At 41.5% G+C, this 17543-nt stretch overlaps 1 protein-coding gene and 1 long non-coding RNA gene across 3 annotated transcripts in view; one reads left to right on the forward strand and one right to left on the reverse strand.

The window, feature by feature from the left end:
* The window catches only part of LOC116693511 (uncharacterized), an 11200-nt gene extending 7351 nt beyond the window's left edge, over nt 1-3849 (reverse strand). The window contains exon 1 of the long non-coding RNA XR_004332947.1: nt 3723-3849. This is a non-coding gene — a long non-coding RNA (uncharacterized LOC116693511). The remainder of the gene's footprint in view (nt 1-3722) is intronic.
* LOC116693392 (VPS9 domain-containing protein 1) overlaps nt 1-17543 on the forward strand; it is a 37403-nt gene that overhangs the window by 776 nt on the left and 19084 nt on the right. For both annotated transcript variants that reach the window (XM_032522335.1, XM_032522334.1), the window contains exons 3-15: nt 765-974; nt 1151-1316; nt 1699-1810; nt 3591-3653; nt 3796-3848; nt 5106-5193; nt 5404-5489; nt 6074-6222; nt 7606-7968; nt 8108-8237; nt 10353-10558; nt 11790-11874; nt 14992-15096. In XM_032522335.1, coding sequence (XP_032378226.1) covers nt 765-974; nt 1151-1316; nt 1699-1810; nt 3591-3653; nt 3796-3848; nt 5106-5193; nt 5404-5489; nt 6074-6222; nt 7606-7968; nt 8108-8237; nt 10353-10558; nt 11790-11874; nt 14992-15096 — 1816 coding nt within the window. The remainder of the gene's footprint in view (nt 1-764; nt 975-1150; nt 1317-1698; nt 1811-3590; nt 3654-3795; nt 3849-5105; nt 5194-5403; nt 5490-6073; nt 6223-7605; nt 7969-8107; nt 8238-10352; nt 10559-11789; nt 11875-14991; nt 15097-17543) is intronic.

Consider the following 17543-nt stretch of genomic DNA (forward strand, 5'->3'; position numbering starts at 1 on the left):
CCCCCAAATACGCACACCCAAGTCTTCCACAAAGCTAGAGAAAACCAAAAGAGGAATAAAGGAGCCACCTAACTTTACATATGTGTAATGAGATCACACATGCCACAGGTCATCTGATATAATGTAACAATAATCTGATATAATGTATGATGTTTTATTGACCTGCAAGTTGTGTTATTTAAACATAAAGAAAAATGAGTTTCTTTCAACCAAATTGCCCAAAACTAACATGGATGTACATTCTATGGATACAATATTCTTCAGGTAAAGTTAGTGAATACTTCCATTTAATTTGGGGTGTTTTATTAAATTTTAAAGCATTTTGGTCCTGAGACACATTCTTATGTTTCAACATATTGTTTGTAATTGTTTGTGATTTTGAAATAAAAACATTTGGTCACAAAAAAAAAATGTTTTTAGAGCATTTGAAAACATGTTAAGTTTGACATAAACCAGTTTGTGATCCATGCAACTACCAGTCAGAAGAATTCATAATTTGTGCTTTTTTTAAACTCCAAAAAGAAATTGTAGAAATTAGGTTTATTGACCATGGAAAAAAAGTGTTAAAAACGTGAAAAACCTTTTTTTTTAAATTATCAAAAGCATTGAAAAACGTGACAAAAATTTTGGGAACAAAGCAGCAAAACTTATTTTTAATTTTGACCCGGAAGGACAACAAGTCCACTGTAGACGGGAAGACAACACAAGGGTTAATAAAGCAGACTTGCATTAGGTCGATAATCCACGTGTGATTTTCTTCCCAGCTTCGGAGGAGGGCGATGCGGCCGCGGTGGAGGGGGAGCGGATGTTGAGGCTGGCTGAGCAGTGTCTGGAGCGAGCAAAGTCATTTATAGGGAAGAGAGCTGACCCCCCTAACCTCTCTGCATCCGTCTCCGCTTCCTTTACCTGTTCACCTGGCCAATCAGAGCCCCGTCAGGATGCACACCTCCCAGCCCCCACTGCTGCAAACTCTGGTGAATGCTTCCCCTCCAATCTGAAGCATTGCTGTACACATGCCATTCAATCACTGCTAACTTAGGAGCCTGCCCCGGGGGTCACAAATCAAAACAAGCCAATGCATAACCACATGATTTGGTTCTTTACGCCAATCACCACTTTGTGTGTCTCTGTTCCACCTCTGCTGACACAGTCCCTCCATCTGATAGTCCTGTTGACGCAGGGCGTAGAGCGACCAGCCCAGCAAAGACCAGTCAGCGCAGGGTGATGTCAGATGGCAGCGCAGAGCCCTCCCCTTTCCTGCCTCCTGACGTCTTCCACAGAATACAAACAGTGGAGTCACAAGACACCAGCACAAAGTAGGGGCCGCTTTTTTTAAGGAGGGTAAATATTGCACCATTTAATGACAGATAGCCTTCTGGGTAAACAAGTCAACAACAGCAGGATAACAGATGTTCAAGGACCAGCTGCTTCCAGCTGGGTCCCATACTTTTATACATCATAATGACTATTGTGCAACTCTATTATAAGGTTGGGATTTGTTTTCCCCAATGATCTATAATCCCTCCCAAAGATTTAGTTTTTTATATATTATTTTCATTTCAACTCCATTGATATTTCTGTTTATTTCACATTTAATCTTGTTGTTGCCATCTATGAATGTTTTATGTTTTATTTGCCTCTGACACACCCCGCAAGTATCATATGTCTTGTTTGTATTTTGTGTTTGTGTGTCTGCAGGGAGCTGACACCCATAGAAGAAGCATCACGTTTAAACCAGAAGTTGAAAGCCAATTATGAAGCTCGTCTGGCGAGGCTCCCACCTGGTCAGGCCTACCAGAAGACATCGTTGGTATGTGTGTGTGTGTGTGTGTATGGGGGGGGGGGAGAGAAACTGCCTGGGAGAAACTGACTGGATGTTACTCTCACTGTTTTGATTGAGAGACCCCTAGCGACAGAAAATGTCATATTGTACATTTGAAATAAATGAATACAAATCCAGAATATAAGGTGTAAATGATAGAGGCCATGAAGAAGACATAAATTCCACCATTTGTTCTTGTTAGCAGCCTGGGCAGGATGCAGAATCAAAAGATGCAACTGTTACCTTCATCATGTGTTGAAGTAAAGTATACACTGTATGTGGTACTTTAAACGTTCACCAGTTATATTACCAAGGGATGGATCCAATAGAGCGTCTCACACAGACCGTTGAATGCAGGTGCAGCAGCCATGTGCAGTTTCAGAAACTGACAGTGTTAAAGCATGTAAACATGTTCTAGTAGAAACACCAAATACCTGAAATCCAGTACAATAGGTCTCCTTTGACATTTAGCTCGAAGTAACGTTCAATTTCTATATAAAAGATATGGACTGATTGCTCATTTTAATAACACTTTTAAATGAAAGAATTAGGGCGCCCATACAGCTCAGTTGGTAGCGAGGGCGCCCACCTATAGAGGATCACTCCTCGACGCAGAGGGCTGGGGCTCGACTCCGACCTGTGGCCCTATGCTGCATGTCATCCCCCCCTTTCTCCTCGTTCATGTCTTCATCTGTCCTGTCAATAAATAAAGACCTAAAATGCTCAACAAATTATCTTAAAATAAAATAAATGAAAGAATTGAATCAGCTCAAAAAAGTCTTAAATTGTTTTAGCATCCACGTTTGGGAAGTTCAACATCCTCCCAAAGTCGCTCACCATTTTTCTTATTTCTCCTTTGTCGTCCACAGACATAATGCTCTGAGTTTCCTTCGTTTGTTCAGTGTTTATTCATTAGTTCAAAGGAAAGCTAAGTCAGCTGCCAATTCAAATTCCTTAAACGTCATGGAGGTTACATGTGAGTCTTTTCTCAACTTAAGGAAGCAAATAGCCTAAACATAAATTTGATGCATGCATGTTTCTTTTCAAAATTAGTCTTTTTTTAACTGGATGTCTAAGAAACATTTGTCGTAGGGGCTTTTATTTTGGACTTCTTTTAGTATTTCCGGTGTGAAATCTACGTTAGCTTGACGCCCCTTGTTGACAATGAGTACCTGAGTGAAGGGAAAGTGGGCTGAGGGGAGACCTCTGGAGAGACCTCTGTACCGCATGCTTATTTAAAGCTGAAGTTAGATAACGTCCCAGCTTAACGGCACAACTTCACCTACTCCTCCTATTCATTTCTTTGGTGTAAAACTATCTCCAGTCAGAAAAAAGATGGTAACGTTAAGCGAAGGACACCACATTGAATTTTTAACTCGAACTAGACGTTTTGTTCATTGCAAGCTAACCTTTATGAATACCAATATGAATTATGTGTTCTGTTGGAGGTATTTAAATGAACTAACTTGTCGTTCAGATACGGAAAATGTTTCGGCGTCGAGTGGAGCTCCGTGCCCCCTGGAGAAAGCTAAAGGCGTTTGTAAAGGTAAAGTCCATCGGCAAAGTTAGCTAACGTCGCGGATTACCGCCACGCAGGGAACGGCACGCGCAACTATCCAAAAAGGCTTTGAAGTTTTCATTTTCTCCTGCGTGTGCCCTATAATTCAACCTGTAGAGGAGGACCGTTAATTGAAACGTCACGAGATGTTTCACAACATTAATTGCATATTTTATGTAAGTAATTTGGTGTCCTCTCTTTCCAATGCAGACGCTCTGTCTCCAGCGGCAGATGATGGAGAACCTCATTATTGCCAAAGCCAGGCAGGATGCTGTATCCTTGTAATATCAGTCAATTTGGCAATCAACGTCAGTTTATGGGTACTGGTTTCTTCTTAAAGACACCATCACTAACGGCTGATCCATGTGAGCACTATGATGTGTGGAGGTTTCCTTAATGTTGGTCGCAACATTAGCTCCAGAGGAAGATGGAGGAGAGAAGACTAAGGCTACAAGAGGAGGCCAACAGGTACACCCCCCAAACCCAAACCCACTGAAGTCTTGAGTCTGTTTTTAGTTTTGCCCTTCATTCTTCCAAGCTACAGTTGGTAACATGTAGACTGTACAAAACTAGGTGTGTTACTTGTATTTTGTCCATAGCCGTCGTGCCAATCAGTCCCAAAACCTCCCAGTTAGAGAGTGAATGTCGTAAACATATTCTTTATAAATCTTTACAGTCCTTCCCCGAAAGAACCAAGCATTTCAGTGTGTAGCTCGCTAGCTCAAAGGTTGTTTCCTCCTGCGTGTTGATGTCAGGCTTTATCCTGCAAACGTACTTCCGTTGATCCAGACTAGTGTCATTGACTGCCGGGAATCGATCACCATTCACAAACATTACCACACCAGCGTACGCCTGCGGTGCGCCGGTTAGGCAGAGTCTACCCACTATTTAAACAGCTGAATCCATGCAGTGAAAGCGGCGTGTACTTGTACATTGACAACATGTCCGATACAAATATAACAAAAGTGTCTCCTCCCGCCGGCAGATGTTGTCCCCTCCATTTAGGAGCTTTGCTCCGCCCGTGCTGCTCGTCCGTACTTATTGCTGATGGTGCCCCAGCTGTATGAAAAGGAGCGCACCCAGTCATTGACACTGTGTTTGAGACGATGACAAATCATTTTTATGAAAGTAACCTACTGGACCTTTTAACCAAAAACCCGAAACAAAGGAACCAAAATATAAAATATAAAGGAAGCGGGCTTAGACTTTGATGTTTGCGTAGTTGACATGTAAAATGTGTGTGTGTGTGACACACACACACGTCTCTGTCTTAAGTTAGTTCCAGTGTTCCACATTAAATTGATGTGTATGAACGTTAGTGCTCCATAAAGAAACTGTGGTATTATCAGTTTGTGTTGCTGTCTAAGAGTGAATCCTTCAATAAATTCTCAGAAAGGGTTCAGCCAGTTTTGGAAATCATTTAAAGTCACACAGTTTTAAAGATAGTTTACAGTCACTTGCTATTTCACCTAAAATGCACGCTCAAAAAAATCACAAAAAGAAGGAGACGTCTGTGTTGTTGTAATTTAAGATAAAATATTGGCTTTTTACACTAAATCCATCAAGATGCAGGATTGATATTGAGGTTACTCATTGATGATATCAAAAACAGAGAGAGACTATTGATATTCACACACACTCATGAGGGTGATACTTTTAAAGTTGGCAAGTACAGTGTATCTGCAATTATGGATTTATGTAAATGTTTTCTGTTTGTAATCACAGGAGATTTGCAGCATCTGGGGCCATGACTGCAGAGGAGCAGGAGCAGCGTGTTCTTTATACAAATGTACTGGAATATGAGCAAGACCATGTAAGTTTGTGAGTAATCACCATAAATATGTCAAAACTAATGGAAGATGCCATTAAAGTTACCAGAGCGTAAATTTGAACTCTGACCAGCAAACCTGGTGTATGCGATATATGATTATATGAAATACTAAAAGGCAATCCTCTTGCTTGTGTGATTTCAATAAACCGTGTTGTGTTTTGTTGAGTCATTTATACTTTTCTGTCTCTTCAGGATTGGCCCAAACTGTGGAAAGCTAACATACGGAAGAATCCTGAGGATGTCGCTTTAGTGTCAGGTCTAGTCTCCTACCTGCTCAGGTAACTGACTGCAACAAGACTGTTTGAAATGTAGTTTAATTCCTTTTGCCTGATGAAGGTCTGTAACATTTCCTAATATTACATTTAGTTTTTGCAAGTTAGACAGCCTGCGTGAGCGTCCGACACACTAGTCTCATGTTATAGATGTACAAAGTATTTTTCTGAAAAACTGTCAAAAAAATAACAAAAATGTGGTGGCCCCCCTTGCAGTAACTCTGATGACCCCCTAGGGGCCCTGGACCCCCTGTTGAAGACCTCTGCCTTAGGGGAGTTTCTATGCAGATTTTGGAAGTTTGAAAAAACATGAATCCAACAAATTATTAGCAAATATAAGTCGTTTGGGGAAAAAAAAACACATGATAGGCTCACTGGCCTAAAGGTAATCACTGGTACTCATCCCCACATACTGTTAATCCAAAGGATTCACTGTGCCATATGGATGTGTAACATTAAAACTTGATTTATAAAATCATACCAACAAATATTGGACAGTAATAGCTTAGTATTCTATGCACTAAAAAGGTGAATACTCAGCATTTTTTAGGCCAACTGTGGGGGGGCTGACATTTGTACTGTGTCCTCAGCCGGTCTGACCACCCAGTGGTGAAGCTGCTGAGGAAACACCAGTACCGGGTTTACAACAGGCTCTACCCTATCGTCAGTAAACGCCTCCCCCAGAGTCCTGCCCTGCCACTGAGGTCTTCTTGCAGCGCTCACAACCTGCTTCATCCAGGTAAGACCAGAGCCAGGTGTTTGGGAACTGGGTTGATCTGGGAAAGAACTGGGTTCACGCTTGTCTTTTTTTTTTTTTTTTTTTTTAAATTTTCAAATTTGTGTTCTGTGGTAGCTGATTTGTTACCTTGCACGGCAGCTGGATTCTCACAATATCACAAGATTACGCAAGAATTGCTGGATCACATCACACAAAAATCCCATCTTGTCAGGCTTAAAAAAATGTGTTGTGTCGTAACAGCAAACTAACCAATCGGCGTCCTGTGAGGAGCAACTGGCAGCTATGGGCGCCATGGTTCAGGTTTGTGTGACAGCCTGAATGTTTGTTCAGAACATCTGGCAGATGTGATAGACCGTTCATCCAATCACCTGTCAGGTTTCTAAATTGTATTAATTAAACAAGTATAATTGCTGCTGGGTTGGAAAGAAGCACCTGCCACAGGCCAAATGCAGGTGAATTTGGCCTGTGGCGGGTGACTTTGATCAACCAGCCAGCCACAATGGTGGGTAAACAAAGGTGCTCCAAACTTAACCAAAATTGTCAGGCAACATAATAGAGACTTGCTTCTGACCACTTTCTGAAGCGGCTCCGTGCAATCTGCATCATGTCCTGCCTCCTGCACACTCTACAAGGCACCACCCTCACATAAACCAAACTTATTTCCAGTAAGTGAGAGCATGTCTGACTTGTATAATTTCTGGTTGTACTATATGTTTGAAAGAGCAACTTCGGACAGTGGAAGGAGACGGGATGACACGCAGCAAAGGGCCACAGGTCCGAGTCTAACCCGGGCCTGCTCTTACTCGGGGAGCTAGAGGTCTCCCCGTTGGCTGCCAATTTTTGTTAAATTTTATTTCCCAATTTTGGGTCACATTACTGCCAAAACATGTCTGATTGTGTACTATTTGGTTCAGAAACCTTTTACTGGTGATTTTTCACAGTACAAAATCCTGCTATATACTCCATTGCAGTCATTCTCAGGCTCTAATGAAATGCAACAACATTGTAAATGGACTGTTTTCATATAGCGCTTTTCTAGTCTTAGTGAATACTCAAAGCGCTTATACTGTACGTAGTACAGGAACCATTCACTCACTGTGGCTGCTGTACAAGGTGCCACCTGCTCATCGGGTCACACTCCGATGGCGCAGCATCGGGGAGAACTCGGAGTTCAGTGTCTTGCCCAAGGACACTTTGACATGGAACTGAGGGGCCAGAGATCAAACTCCCAACCTTGTGATTGGCAGGCAACCGCTCTACCCCTACTGTGAACATTAAAGCATGCTCTAGTAGAAACACAAATAACAAGTATGAATCTGAAAACGCTATAGATTAAGTCTCCTTAAAACATTTGTTAATCTAAAAATGTTATTGATCATACAGATAGCGAGACAAAGCCAACCAGGTGCAGTAGCGTTGGTGGCCAGAGCTTCAGCACCGGCTCGTCGCTCTCCCCCTCGCTCTCTCACAACCTCCACACCAACTATGACAATGAGGAAGGGGAGGAGCCTCATGCACAGGTGACAGTGGATCGGGAGAACTCGTTTGAAGACCTGGAGCAGTTCCTGACCCAGTTGGACTGGGCCCCGCTCTACGGCAGCACAGATGACACTGGCTCGGATTCAGAGCTGACCTGGGATCCCTCGACGCAGCCAGAGCAGGATGAGGCAAACATCCAGGAGCTGGAGATGAGAGCACTGACAGAACACCTGAAGGCCGTTGTTAAAGACATTCATATTGCTATCGGTGAGTATGTTGAAAGAGGATGGATGGTTTGTGTTTGCAAGTGTCTTACTCTGTTGATTTTCAGGCTTTAATTTTACACTAACAGTCAATGTAAAATGTGTTGGATAATAAATGTTGGGGGTGTTTCTTTATGTTTCAGACCAGCTTCTGTCACTGTGTATGTTATCCTTTGAGTGTCTAAACACAGCCAGCTCCAAAGACCTGTGCCTTGTCAGCTTAGAGGAAGCCTTCTTCACGCCCCTCTGGAGCGCCCTGTTGGCTCTTTTCAGGTACTGCAGCCTAGATCCTGATGTCGCCAAAAAGTTGCACTCACTGCAAAGACTACACCTAATTTTACTACGTTATTTTGCAGCTTTTATGTTTGTTTATCCTCTCGGAAAGATGCATGAGATCCTGAGGGTTTAGGAAATTAATATTTAAATGTATATGCTTTGTAAATGTAAAAGTATACATAATCTGTTGGCTTGCATATGCAAGGACACATCAAAGGAAATGATTGCTCATTGAATGTTGACACACTGACTTTCTTGTGTTTATGAATGGGCTCAGTAGTATTTCACACAGCAAAATTGTGAGTCAGGCTATGCTGGTTGTGTTCAAATATATTCAAATTAACTGTGTGGCAATATGGACCAAAAATAACATCTTGGTATTTTTTTGGCTAAAATGTGATACATCTCTACTCTGGAAATCCAGCGTTCTCGCAAGGGCTTTGGATACGTCACCCCGTGTGTTGTGATTGGTCGTAGTGTTTTCCAGTTACGTGCAGTGAGATTTTCAAATGCACGCTTGGTGCCGCCCCTTGAGATGGGCAACTTTCAGTGCTCGATGCCAGACCCTTAATCTTTCAGATTTGTGTCTGGATTTCCAGGCTAACACATCTCAGTATTTTTTACAAAGTGGGCTAAATGTTTAGTAGTAAGCAGTGCTGTCAGTTAAACATGTTATTAACGGCGTTAACGCTAACCTATTTTAACGGTGTTCATGTTTTTATGGCGAGATTGACGTTCTTTTTGGACTAGCAAACTTTACACAACTTAACAAACTTTAACAACTAGTAACGTTAAAAAAACTAAAACACCCACCGGATCTAGCTAGACCAGAAACAAGACCGGCACGCCGCACACAGTGTTTGGTTGTTGTGAGCTGAGCTATCATCACAGCACGTCCAGTCTGAAATACCACATACCGCACACAGCTGATGCTGATTCCCCTGAATTTGCAATTAATTGCGAGTTAACTATGACATTAATGCGATTAATGGCAATTAAATATGTGAATCAATTGACAACACTAGTTGTAAGTCATGCAAGATGTCACAAGCACTTTCGTTAAAGAATGATCAAAATAAAATGTAAAGACAGGGTTTACTTCCCTGTTTGGAAATGTACAGCTGCAATACTCATAAATGGTTTAACAAAATATACAGCTGTGCAAATAATAATACAAATTTAGGCAGAGAACCTTTGAGAGAGTGGAACGGGGTTGGCGGGAGAGTAAGAGAAGAGATTCAAACACAGGCATGGCTTTACGGAAGAAATGGGTTATGTAACACAACATCAGACTATCTTGATATAAACGGTAATGTCTCATCCCATATCTTGTTTAAAAATATATCGATATACCACCCAATCCTAGAACTTTGTTAGTTTTTATTCATTCAAACGTCCATGGTATTATTGGAGAAGGTCAGGGGCTTCAGGCGTTTACTATTGTTAAGATTTATTACTATACTGCACTAAAAGCAAAAGCAAGTATTTAGATTTGGCATTCATTTTTCCTAGAAATACAGTGTGGGTCATGACCAGCATGTGGCAGTGCTACTCTGTCAGCCTCTTCTCAGCTCTTCTTGCTGGTTTGATTCACATTACCCAAGATTATTAGAACGACCAGTACCAACTTCTACTTCTCACATTACCATATTTCAGTGCCATTTGCAATTATTTAATGCTAGTTTCTGTATGACCTACACTCAAAGAAGACTTCCTGGTTTGAGAGAAAAATATTAAAAATAAGTTCATCCACGTTGCCCAGCATTTCCTGAATATCATCATACCCAAATTTTTTTTATTCTTCATGGACCTTCACATATAGAGACGCACTGTTGTAACTGACAATATTAATGTTTGGTCAGTTCCTGCATGTATTGTAAAGCAACTTTGCAATTAATTCCCTTCACGGCTTCCGACCCATTAACACAGACAGACAGAATACTTGACTGCATCCATGAAATTGGTCAAATTAAATAATTAGTAACTGCAACTTCATTGCAAATACCATTCTTTTTCCAGAATGTCTGGTAGTGTTCCTCACTTACAAACATTCATTGTTAAAATGTATTCCCTTCCTGGGTTTTCTGGAAACCTTTTGTTCTTCTTTCTCAGGAGGGTCCACAGGGAAAAGGAGCAGGCCTTTGAGAAAAGTATGAAGCTGTACCGGGATATTTCACCAGGAGATGTTGGTGTTCCATTGAAACTGTTCCCCAAAGACCCTGGCACACTGCAGGGTTCCTACCCCTACGAGTCTGCTGTTCAGGAACTTAAGCTTCTCATCAAAGACTGCTGTCCACAGAAGAAGTTAGAATGTATTGGTGAGTCACATTGTATTTTTTTATTCTTCCTCACCCATTCTCTTAGAGAATATCAATTCCACCTTTTCCTAACGTGACCTCAGTCTTCTCTCATTCTAGCCATTTCAGACTTGTTTTTTTTAGGATATCTGACCGAGCACCGTTAGCCTTTACAGCAGACCAGCTTCACTGTACTTGTTAGATCATTTTTCATTAAAGCGTTCTCTGTTGATTTGTGTTGTCGCTGTGTGCTCAAGGTTGAAAGGGAATGTAAACCAAGTGGTGTACTAGTAACGCAATGTGTGCTTTTAGTGGCAGTGGCAATGCATAAGTCTGAGTTGTGTAGTGCATATTATTATTATTATTATTATTATTATTATTATTAGGCTTAATTTAAGCATTGAATATTCAAATATAATTCAAATGTTAAATGGGTGCACGCCTTAAATACTATCCAAATACACGCATCGGAAACTATGCATTATTTATTACATTACAAACTCTTCTGTTGACACATCACTATGTTATACAGGGATGTCACTAGAACCGATACTTGGGTACCAAGTTGATGATGAAATTCTAAACACGTGACGGTACTAGTAGCACTGTTGTTAGGGTTGGGCATTGTTTGGATTTGAATGATTCTGATTCTAATTCTTTCCATTCTTTCTTTGTTATCGATTCTGATTTCGGTTCTTCATTCCCATTCCGGTTCTTATCGATTCCGGTTCTTCATTCCCATTCCGGTTCTTATCAATTCCGGTTCTTTGAGGGTGGAGTTGAAACGGGTCACATGCTTATTTCACAAATAAGAGGAACGTTTTATTTTGATTCAATGGTGGGTTGCAGCTTACAGCTTTTTCATTGTAAAATAAAGCCGCACTAGATCCTGCTGACTGCGCTCCATGGCTGCAACAACAAGCGCCTGGCTGCTTACGTAAACCACAACTTGCGCATATTAAAGAGGGAAGCAAGGATCGGATTTGAAACCAAAATCCTCCAAATGATTCCAATAAAGAAACGATTCTACTTGAATTGTAATTTTTGAAATGATTCCAAGTAGGAATCGGTTCTCAATGCCCAACCCTAGTTACTCTAGTTGTGTTTTTATCTACTGTAAAACATTTTGCTACATTGCTTAGTTGCAGACCATCAGTGTTTTCTTTCTGTATCAGAAAAATTTTGTTAATTTGGTCCAAGTACAGGGGATTTTACGTTTTATATTCATTGCCTCTGCTATGTCTTGTCACAGTTAGGACATTACGTCTGATCTGTGCCTGTGCTGAGGAGTACAGGTGTCTTCATGAGGTGGACTCCGCACCAAAAACAGCCGCCATGTGAGTAGATCATCAGCTCGGCCAGCTCCTCAGGGTTTTGGGGTTTGTCACTGCAGCTGATATAAAATCACTGACTGAGGGATGTTCACTGAAAAATGGAAAAATTGTAAAATATGACCTGTAACATTAATGTGATGATTATAGGGTAAGAACATTTTTCAGAACAGTGTAGGACTGTTTGGGGTTGTTATTTAGTCAAATTCCTCTAAAGCAAACACACCCTGTTAATTCTTCAAAATAAGAGCCCTTTTTCCATTGACTCATACTTATGCTATATAAGACATTTGACTATGAAAATGGATATACAGTTGTAAGAGTGCGTTGTTACATTTCCTGGTGTCTGAGCCCAGCCAGTTGAAGGAATGGCATCTTGATGACGCTTCTATCTTGCAGCTGGTGGAGCAGCAAGTACAAGGGTAAAGCATACATCCATGAGGTGAAGTGGAAAATGCCACAAAATTGCCAACGAAAATGTAAAATAAGGACATCATTTTAGTAGTTTTTGGTAATGTGTATGTAGATCTTCTAAAATAAATGTTTATGTTGTAGTAAATATACCTATACTAGTAGTTATATCTCCCGTTTTACTGGTTTGCCCTCTTATGGGCATACTATGTGCATTAGATTTTCAAATATATTCAAACGTATGTTTAAAAAAAGAAAAGAAAGAAGGAATATTCAAAATCCCATTTTGACAGCTCTAGTAGAAGTTCACAAATATCATTTAAGGGCTCTCTGCCTTGGTAGCTGCACTGTCAGGTCTCATCAGTGCTCAGTTAAGACTGGCACAGCAGGGGTTGTCCTAGGTCTATTGCCCCGCTATAGAGTGGCTCTTCCTGGCCAGGCCCAAAAGTGGGTCGTCCTGTCTGGGTTTGAAACAGACCCAGCGCCCAACAGGGGGGCTGGGAAGAGAAGAAATGAGATGGAGTTTTTGGAATCCATGATGCTGCACAGAGAGTCAGACAAAGGCTCAGTGGGTTGGATCACCCGCTGTGGGGAACATGCAGTGTGTTATGGAAATTTATATTGGTTTGTGTAGACAAAGTTTGACTAAAAACTGTCCTCTGCATCCATTTGTTTGTTCCAATGTGGATCTTCTCAATGTGGCTTCACATTCACACAGCAAGTGTTCAGTTAGGGTTGGACACTTTTTTAAATAGGGCCTAAAACAGTTGACATGAAACCCATGGGTTATTTCACCAAAATAACCAAAGAGTTTTATGTGTTTATATGTACATATCAATTATACTTGTAAAAGTCCATTTAGTCTGTTTAGTGTGTAGTGTGACCACAAACACCCAATATCAGGGAACAAAACGGTTTCTTCTCCAAAGAGTTATCTGATATCATACACTCTTGACCTCATCGCTTTATCTCTTTTGTATCCACTAATGACTTTTGAGGATAGCCAAGGCTATGTCTCCTGCTCCATATCTGTCTCTTTGTATTGGAATATGTGTGAAGTGATCAGAGATGGCGGAGGAGAAGAGTTGACCGGGCTCTTTACCCCAAAAAGTTGGGACGTTGAAGGTTTTTTGTGTGTACTCTCAGTATGGTAAAACTAAATCATGCTGTGGAATTTGTTTGGTTACCTGGAAACACTTGTCAAACATGGTCAATCCACAGAAGGGATCTGAATCAATGATTTATTTTTTTCTTGTTTATTTAGTAGAGACAAATAATGCACTCGTGTGACATCTCAGGATACAATCTGTACTCATTTTGGTGAAAACCATTGCAACTCAGCCAGAATTGAAAATAAATGACTCAAAACCAGCATTTCAAAGGAACAACTGTTTTTCAATGTCCAACTGCGGTACTACTCGTAATCAAGCCAGTGGCCACTGGCAGCTCTAATAAAACTTTCAGTTAGAAGTGAACCTAAAATGTTGCCTCTAAATTTGATTCCAAGCTCCTTGTCGAGAGAGTCTTTACTTCCCTGCCTCCAATCTGCCAAGATTCACATTTTTTTCTGTCTTGATTGCAGCTTAGTATAGACCTATTTGGGACTGTTTTTCTTTCTTTTTCATCTAAATACAGGTTGCTTTTCTGTGTGTCACCGTGACTCACACACAGTGTTTTTAATCAAGGCCTGACTCCGATAGAAGTGCTACAATGTTCTGCTGACAGACAAGCCCATTGGATTTTAGCAAAAGTTTATCTATTTTTTATGTACATTGCATATTTCTATTTGCATATTTAGCTCTCCTCGTTGTTTGTGCTCATGTCTTCGCTGCACCCTATCACTTTACTTTCTAATATACAGTCTCACACACACATACTGTACTCTCTGCCCTCTTGCATTCACTCAACAGCATTTCCATTTTCATCAGTTCTTTGTCCTTGACCAACTGGGAGCTCATTTGTTCTCTTATTCTTTTGTCCATATGCCTTTTTTTTTCTTTCTTCTATTGTGCTCCTAAATTGGTCACCAAGAATTCTTACCCCTCTGCCCATTTCTGCAGTTTTTTCCCCTAAAATTGGAATGCATTGCAAACCCATAATGGAGCCTAATCTTCTCACTGAAATCGGAATTTATCCATGTGGGAAGAGTGCATTGTATCTTTGGAATGCAGTGGGAGAGGATCAATGTCTGTGTTTACAGTAGTGAACTCAGAAGATTAAAATTCAGAGTTGTGATTGTGTATGTGAGGTCCAGCTCTCAGTAGTTACATGAGCCTGTCCACACCTTCCTGAACCCTGCACGGGGAGAGTATTCAGTTGCATGTGGCCGGGTCAGTCGTGGGCCAGCAACCTACCTTCTCACGCAAACTAGCAAGCAAGCAGTTAGGCCTGCGTGTGAGTCCTGATAAACAAATGGTCACTGTCTGCACACAAGGAGAATGCTATCAGGCTGTCATCATCTCCAAGGCTGCAATTTGTCCTCCCAACAGATCTCAGGGTGAAAAAAGAAAAGCTTTATCATTTCCATCCCTGAACACGCATCCCATTAAGAGCTACATTTCATTTCATTTCCATTTAGTCCTCTGGGGAGCACATGCCATGATCATACTGTATAAATGTCACTCTCTATTTTTTCCCTTCTGCTCTTCTTATTTACTTCTGTTTTCCTGTTTTACTTGATCTTACCGCCTCCTTCCTTTTTTGGTCTGACAGTGGTGCAGATGACCTGTTGCCCATCCTGTCTTTCGTGGCTCTGCGGTGCCAGTGTCCTCAGCTGGTGTCTGAATGTGCTGCTTTGGAGGAGTTTATTCATGAAGGGTGAGTTGTCAGGATATCAAAGATGGTAAATGATTTCCTTTGTTTGCACCAAATACACAATAATTTGACGGAGTTCATTTGTCCCAATTTTGAAGCAATGTCTACATCTACACTGCTGCTAGAGGTCCTCACTAAGACCAAGAAAGGGGGGGGCGCCTGGATAGCTCACGTGGTTGAGCTTGCGCCATACGTACTAAGGTTCAGTCCATGAGGCAATGGCCGCAGATTAAATTCCGACCTGCGGCCCTTGCTGCGTGTCATTCCCCCTCTCTCTCCCCTTTCACATCTTAAGCTGTCCTGTATAATAATCAAATCACTCGACTTTTGAGGTCTTAACACTGGCTTCCGGTCTCTCAGAATTTAATTCAATTCATTTGTTTATGAAGTATTCATTGCATTAAAATACATTTCTGATCTTCCGCCACATGTAGGGTGACCACCTGCTAATAAGCCCAAGGGGGGACAAGTGGTATGTTTCGTGAGGGACAAATGTGGACACAACTGCCTGGCAGCGGTGCCCCCCCCCCCACGCAGGCTCACTAATACTGGTTTACCCATTTCTACACCTTGCATAGTATATAATAATGCCCTATGCCCTGAACATGTGTAACTGCTGATGTAACTCATGAATAGAACCAATTGTATTTTTTTCTAATAAAGATTAATATTTTGAAATCTCATACAATTATAATATAATTGACAGCACTTCCACTACGTTTTACTTTAGCTATTTAATTTTATTTTTCATTACAATTTATTCACTTTAATACATTATATATAAAATTATAGGACTAACAGAATTGTATTTGCTCAACAGGAACAGTTTAACTAAAGAGTCCTGCCGTCTTCCTTGTACCCACCTTCTCTTTGTAACTGATGGGGGGGGGGACGGCTCAGACTGCTCAGACTCGGGCTCTTTCTCCAGTTTTTGAATTGGAAAGCGCGTTCCTAGAAGTCCCTTCCCAGTGTCTGGTATGCACGTGCCTGCGCTGTCATGACAACGAATCGGAGGGATTTTAACTATTTGGCTGATTTAAAGTCTTATTCTGGACATTCTCTGTTATGTGACGTTTAAGTCAGAGAGACTAAATCCGTTCAGATCACAGATCATCTCCAGTCTGTTGTTAATTAAAATCAGATCATCAGATCGCATGTAGAGCACTTTGAGAGCTACAATTAACTAGAGACTGTTCAGCTGATATGTGGGTCTGATTATATTTTTTAAATCGGAATCGCACCCCAGGTGTTAAAGTCACTTCCTGTTCTGGAATCGGCTGGAAACTGCCTGACTTTACCGCAGCTTTTAGTGTCCCCCCCCCCACCCCCCCCTGCTGCTGCGCCTGCTCTCGTCTACTTTACAGGCGCAGTTCATGTCCAACGAGCCTAATGTTCGTTGGCTGCCTCGGGCTCCAAGATAGAGCGACCAACTTTTTTTTTTGAGCAAGCATTGATTATGCGTGCACACGGTCTCATTGCGTGACCGCTTGAAATTGGGCTTCAAACGCTGTGCGCGCACGCGCTACGCGGGACGGGTGGTCACCCTAGCCACATGGGACATGTCAACTTTCTGTCCCCAGAGTCAGAACTAAAATAGGGGAGAGCAGTGTTCAATGTGTGTTCAGTGTTTTTTATGCTCCACATATCTGGAACAAAATTCCAGAAAACTGCAGGTCCGCTGCAGCTCTCACTTCTTTTAAATTAAAGCTGAAGACCTTTCTGATTGATGCTGCCTTTTTAAAGTAATTGTTCACTTACACTACACTGTTAATTTTATTCTTGTATTTCATACCTGTCTTGTTCCATTTTAGCTGTTTTTGTATTCCCTTTTAATTAATGTATTTTTGTTTTAGCTGCTCTTCATTACTTTATGTAAAGCACTTAGAATGTGTGAATGTTAATCTGCTGAGCGATGTTAGAGTTAGGGCAGGGCGGTTAGGGTTAGGGCACCGGAGCTTTTTCTGTAGCCTACATGTACTTGTGCACTGGTGTGTGCGTTGATCTGATTCCAGGGCTGGCACGTGTGTGTGGCAGAGTGAGTGAGAGAGTGATGGTGATGATCTTCGGAGCGAGAAGTGACTCTAGAGTCCTAGTGAGAGAAACCAAGTGTCTCCCCTGTTCTCTCTGACCACGGTGAGCCATCTGTAGCAGGAGAAGTTAACCCTCTCCTCGATTTCATGTTGTTTGTAGAGAAGGAGAACCAGGAGATGAGTCGGAGGACCACACCCAAGAGGTCTACTCACAGCCATAAAATCAGAGGGTTGTAAAAGCTAGCTGGTTAGACTGGCAGTGGCCAAGGAATGTCAGGATATTTAGGATTTGGTTTTTTCTATAAAAATACAAATAAAGTCCCACTTGATGTTTACGTGGCTCAGTGGTTTGGAAGGGTTCAAGTCATGAAAGAGGAGGAGGCCAAGACTATGAGAGGTGGATATGCTGGTGTTTTCCAA

The sequence above is a fragment of the Etheostoma spectabile genome, chromosome 8 (assembly GCF_008692095.1).
Source record: "Etheostoma spectabile isolate EspeVRDwgs_2016 chromosome 8, UIUC_Espe_1.0, whole genome shotgun sequence".
In the NCBI taxonomy this organism is placed as follows: domain Eukaryota; kingdom Metazoa; phylum Chordata; class Actinopteri; order Perciformes; family Percidae; genus Etheostoma; species Etheostoma spectabile.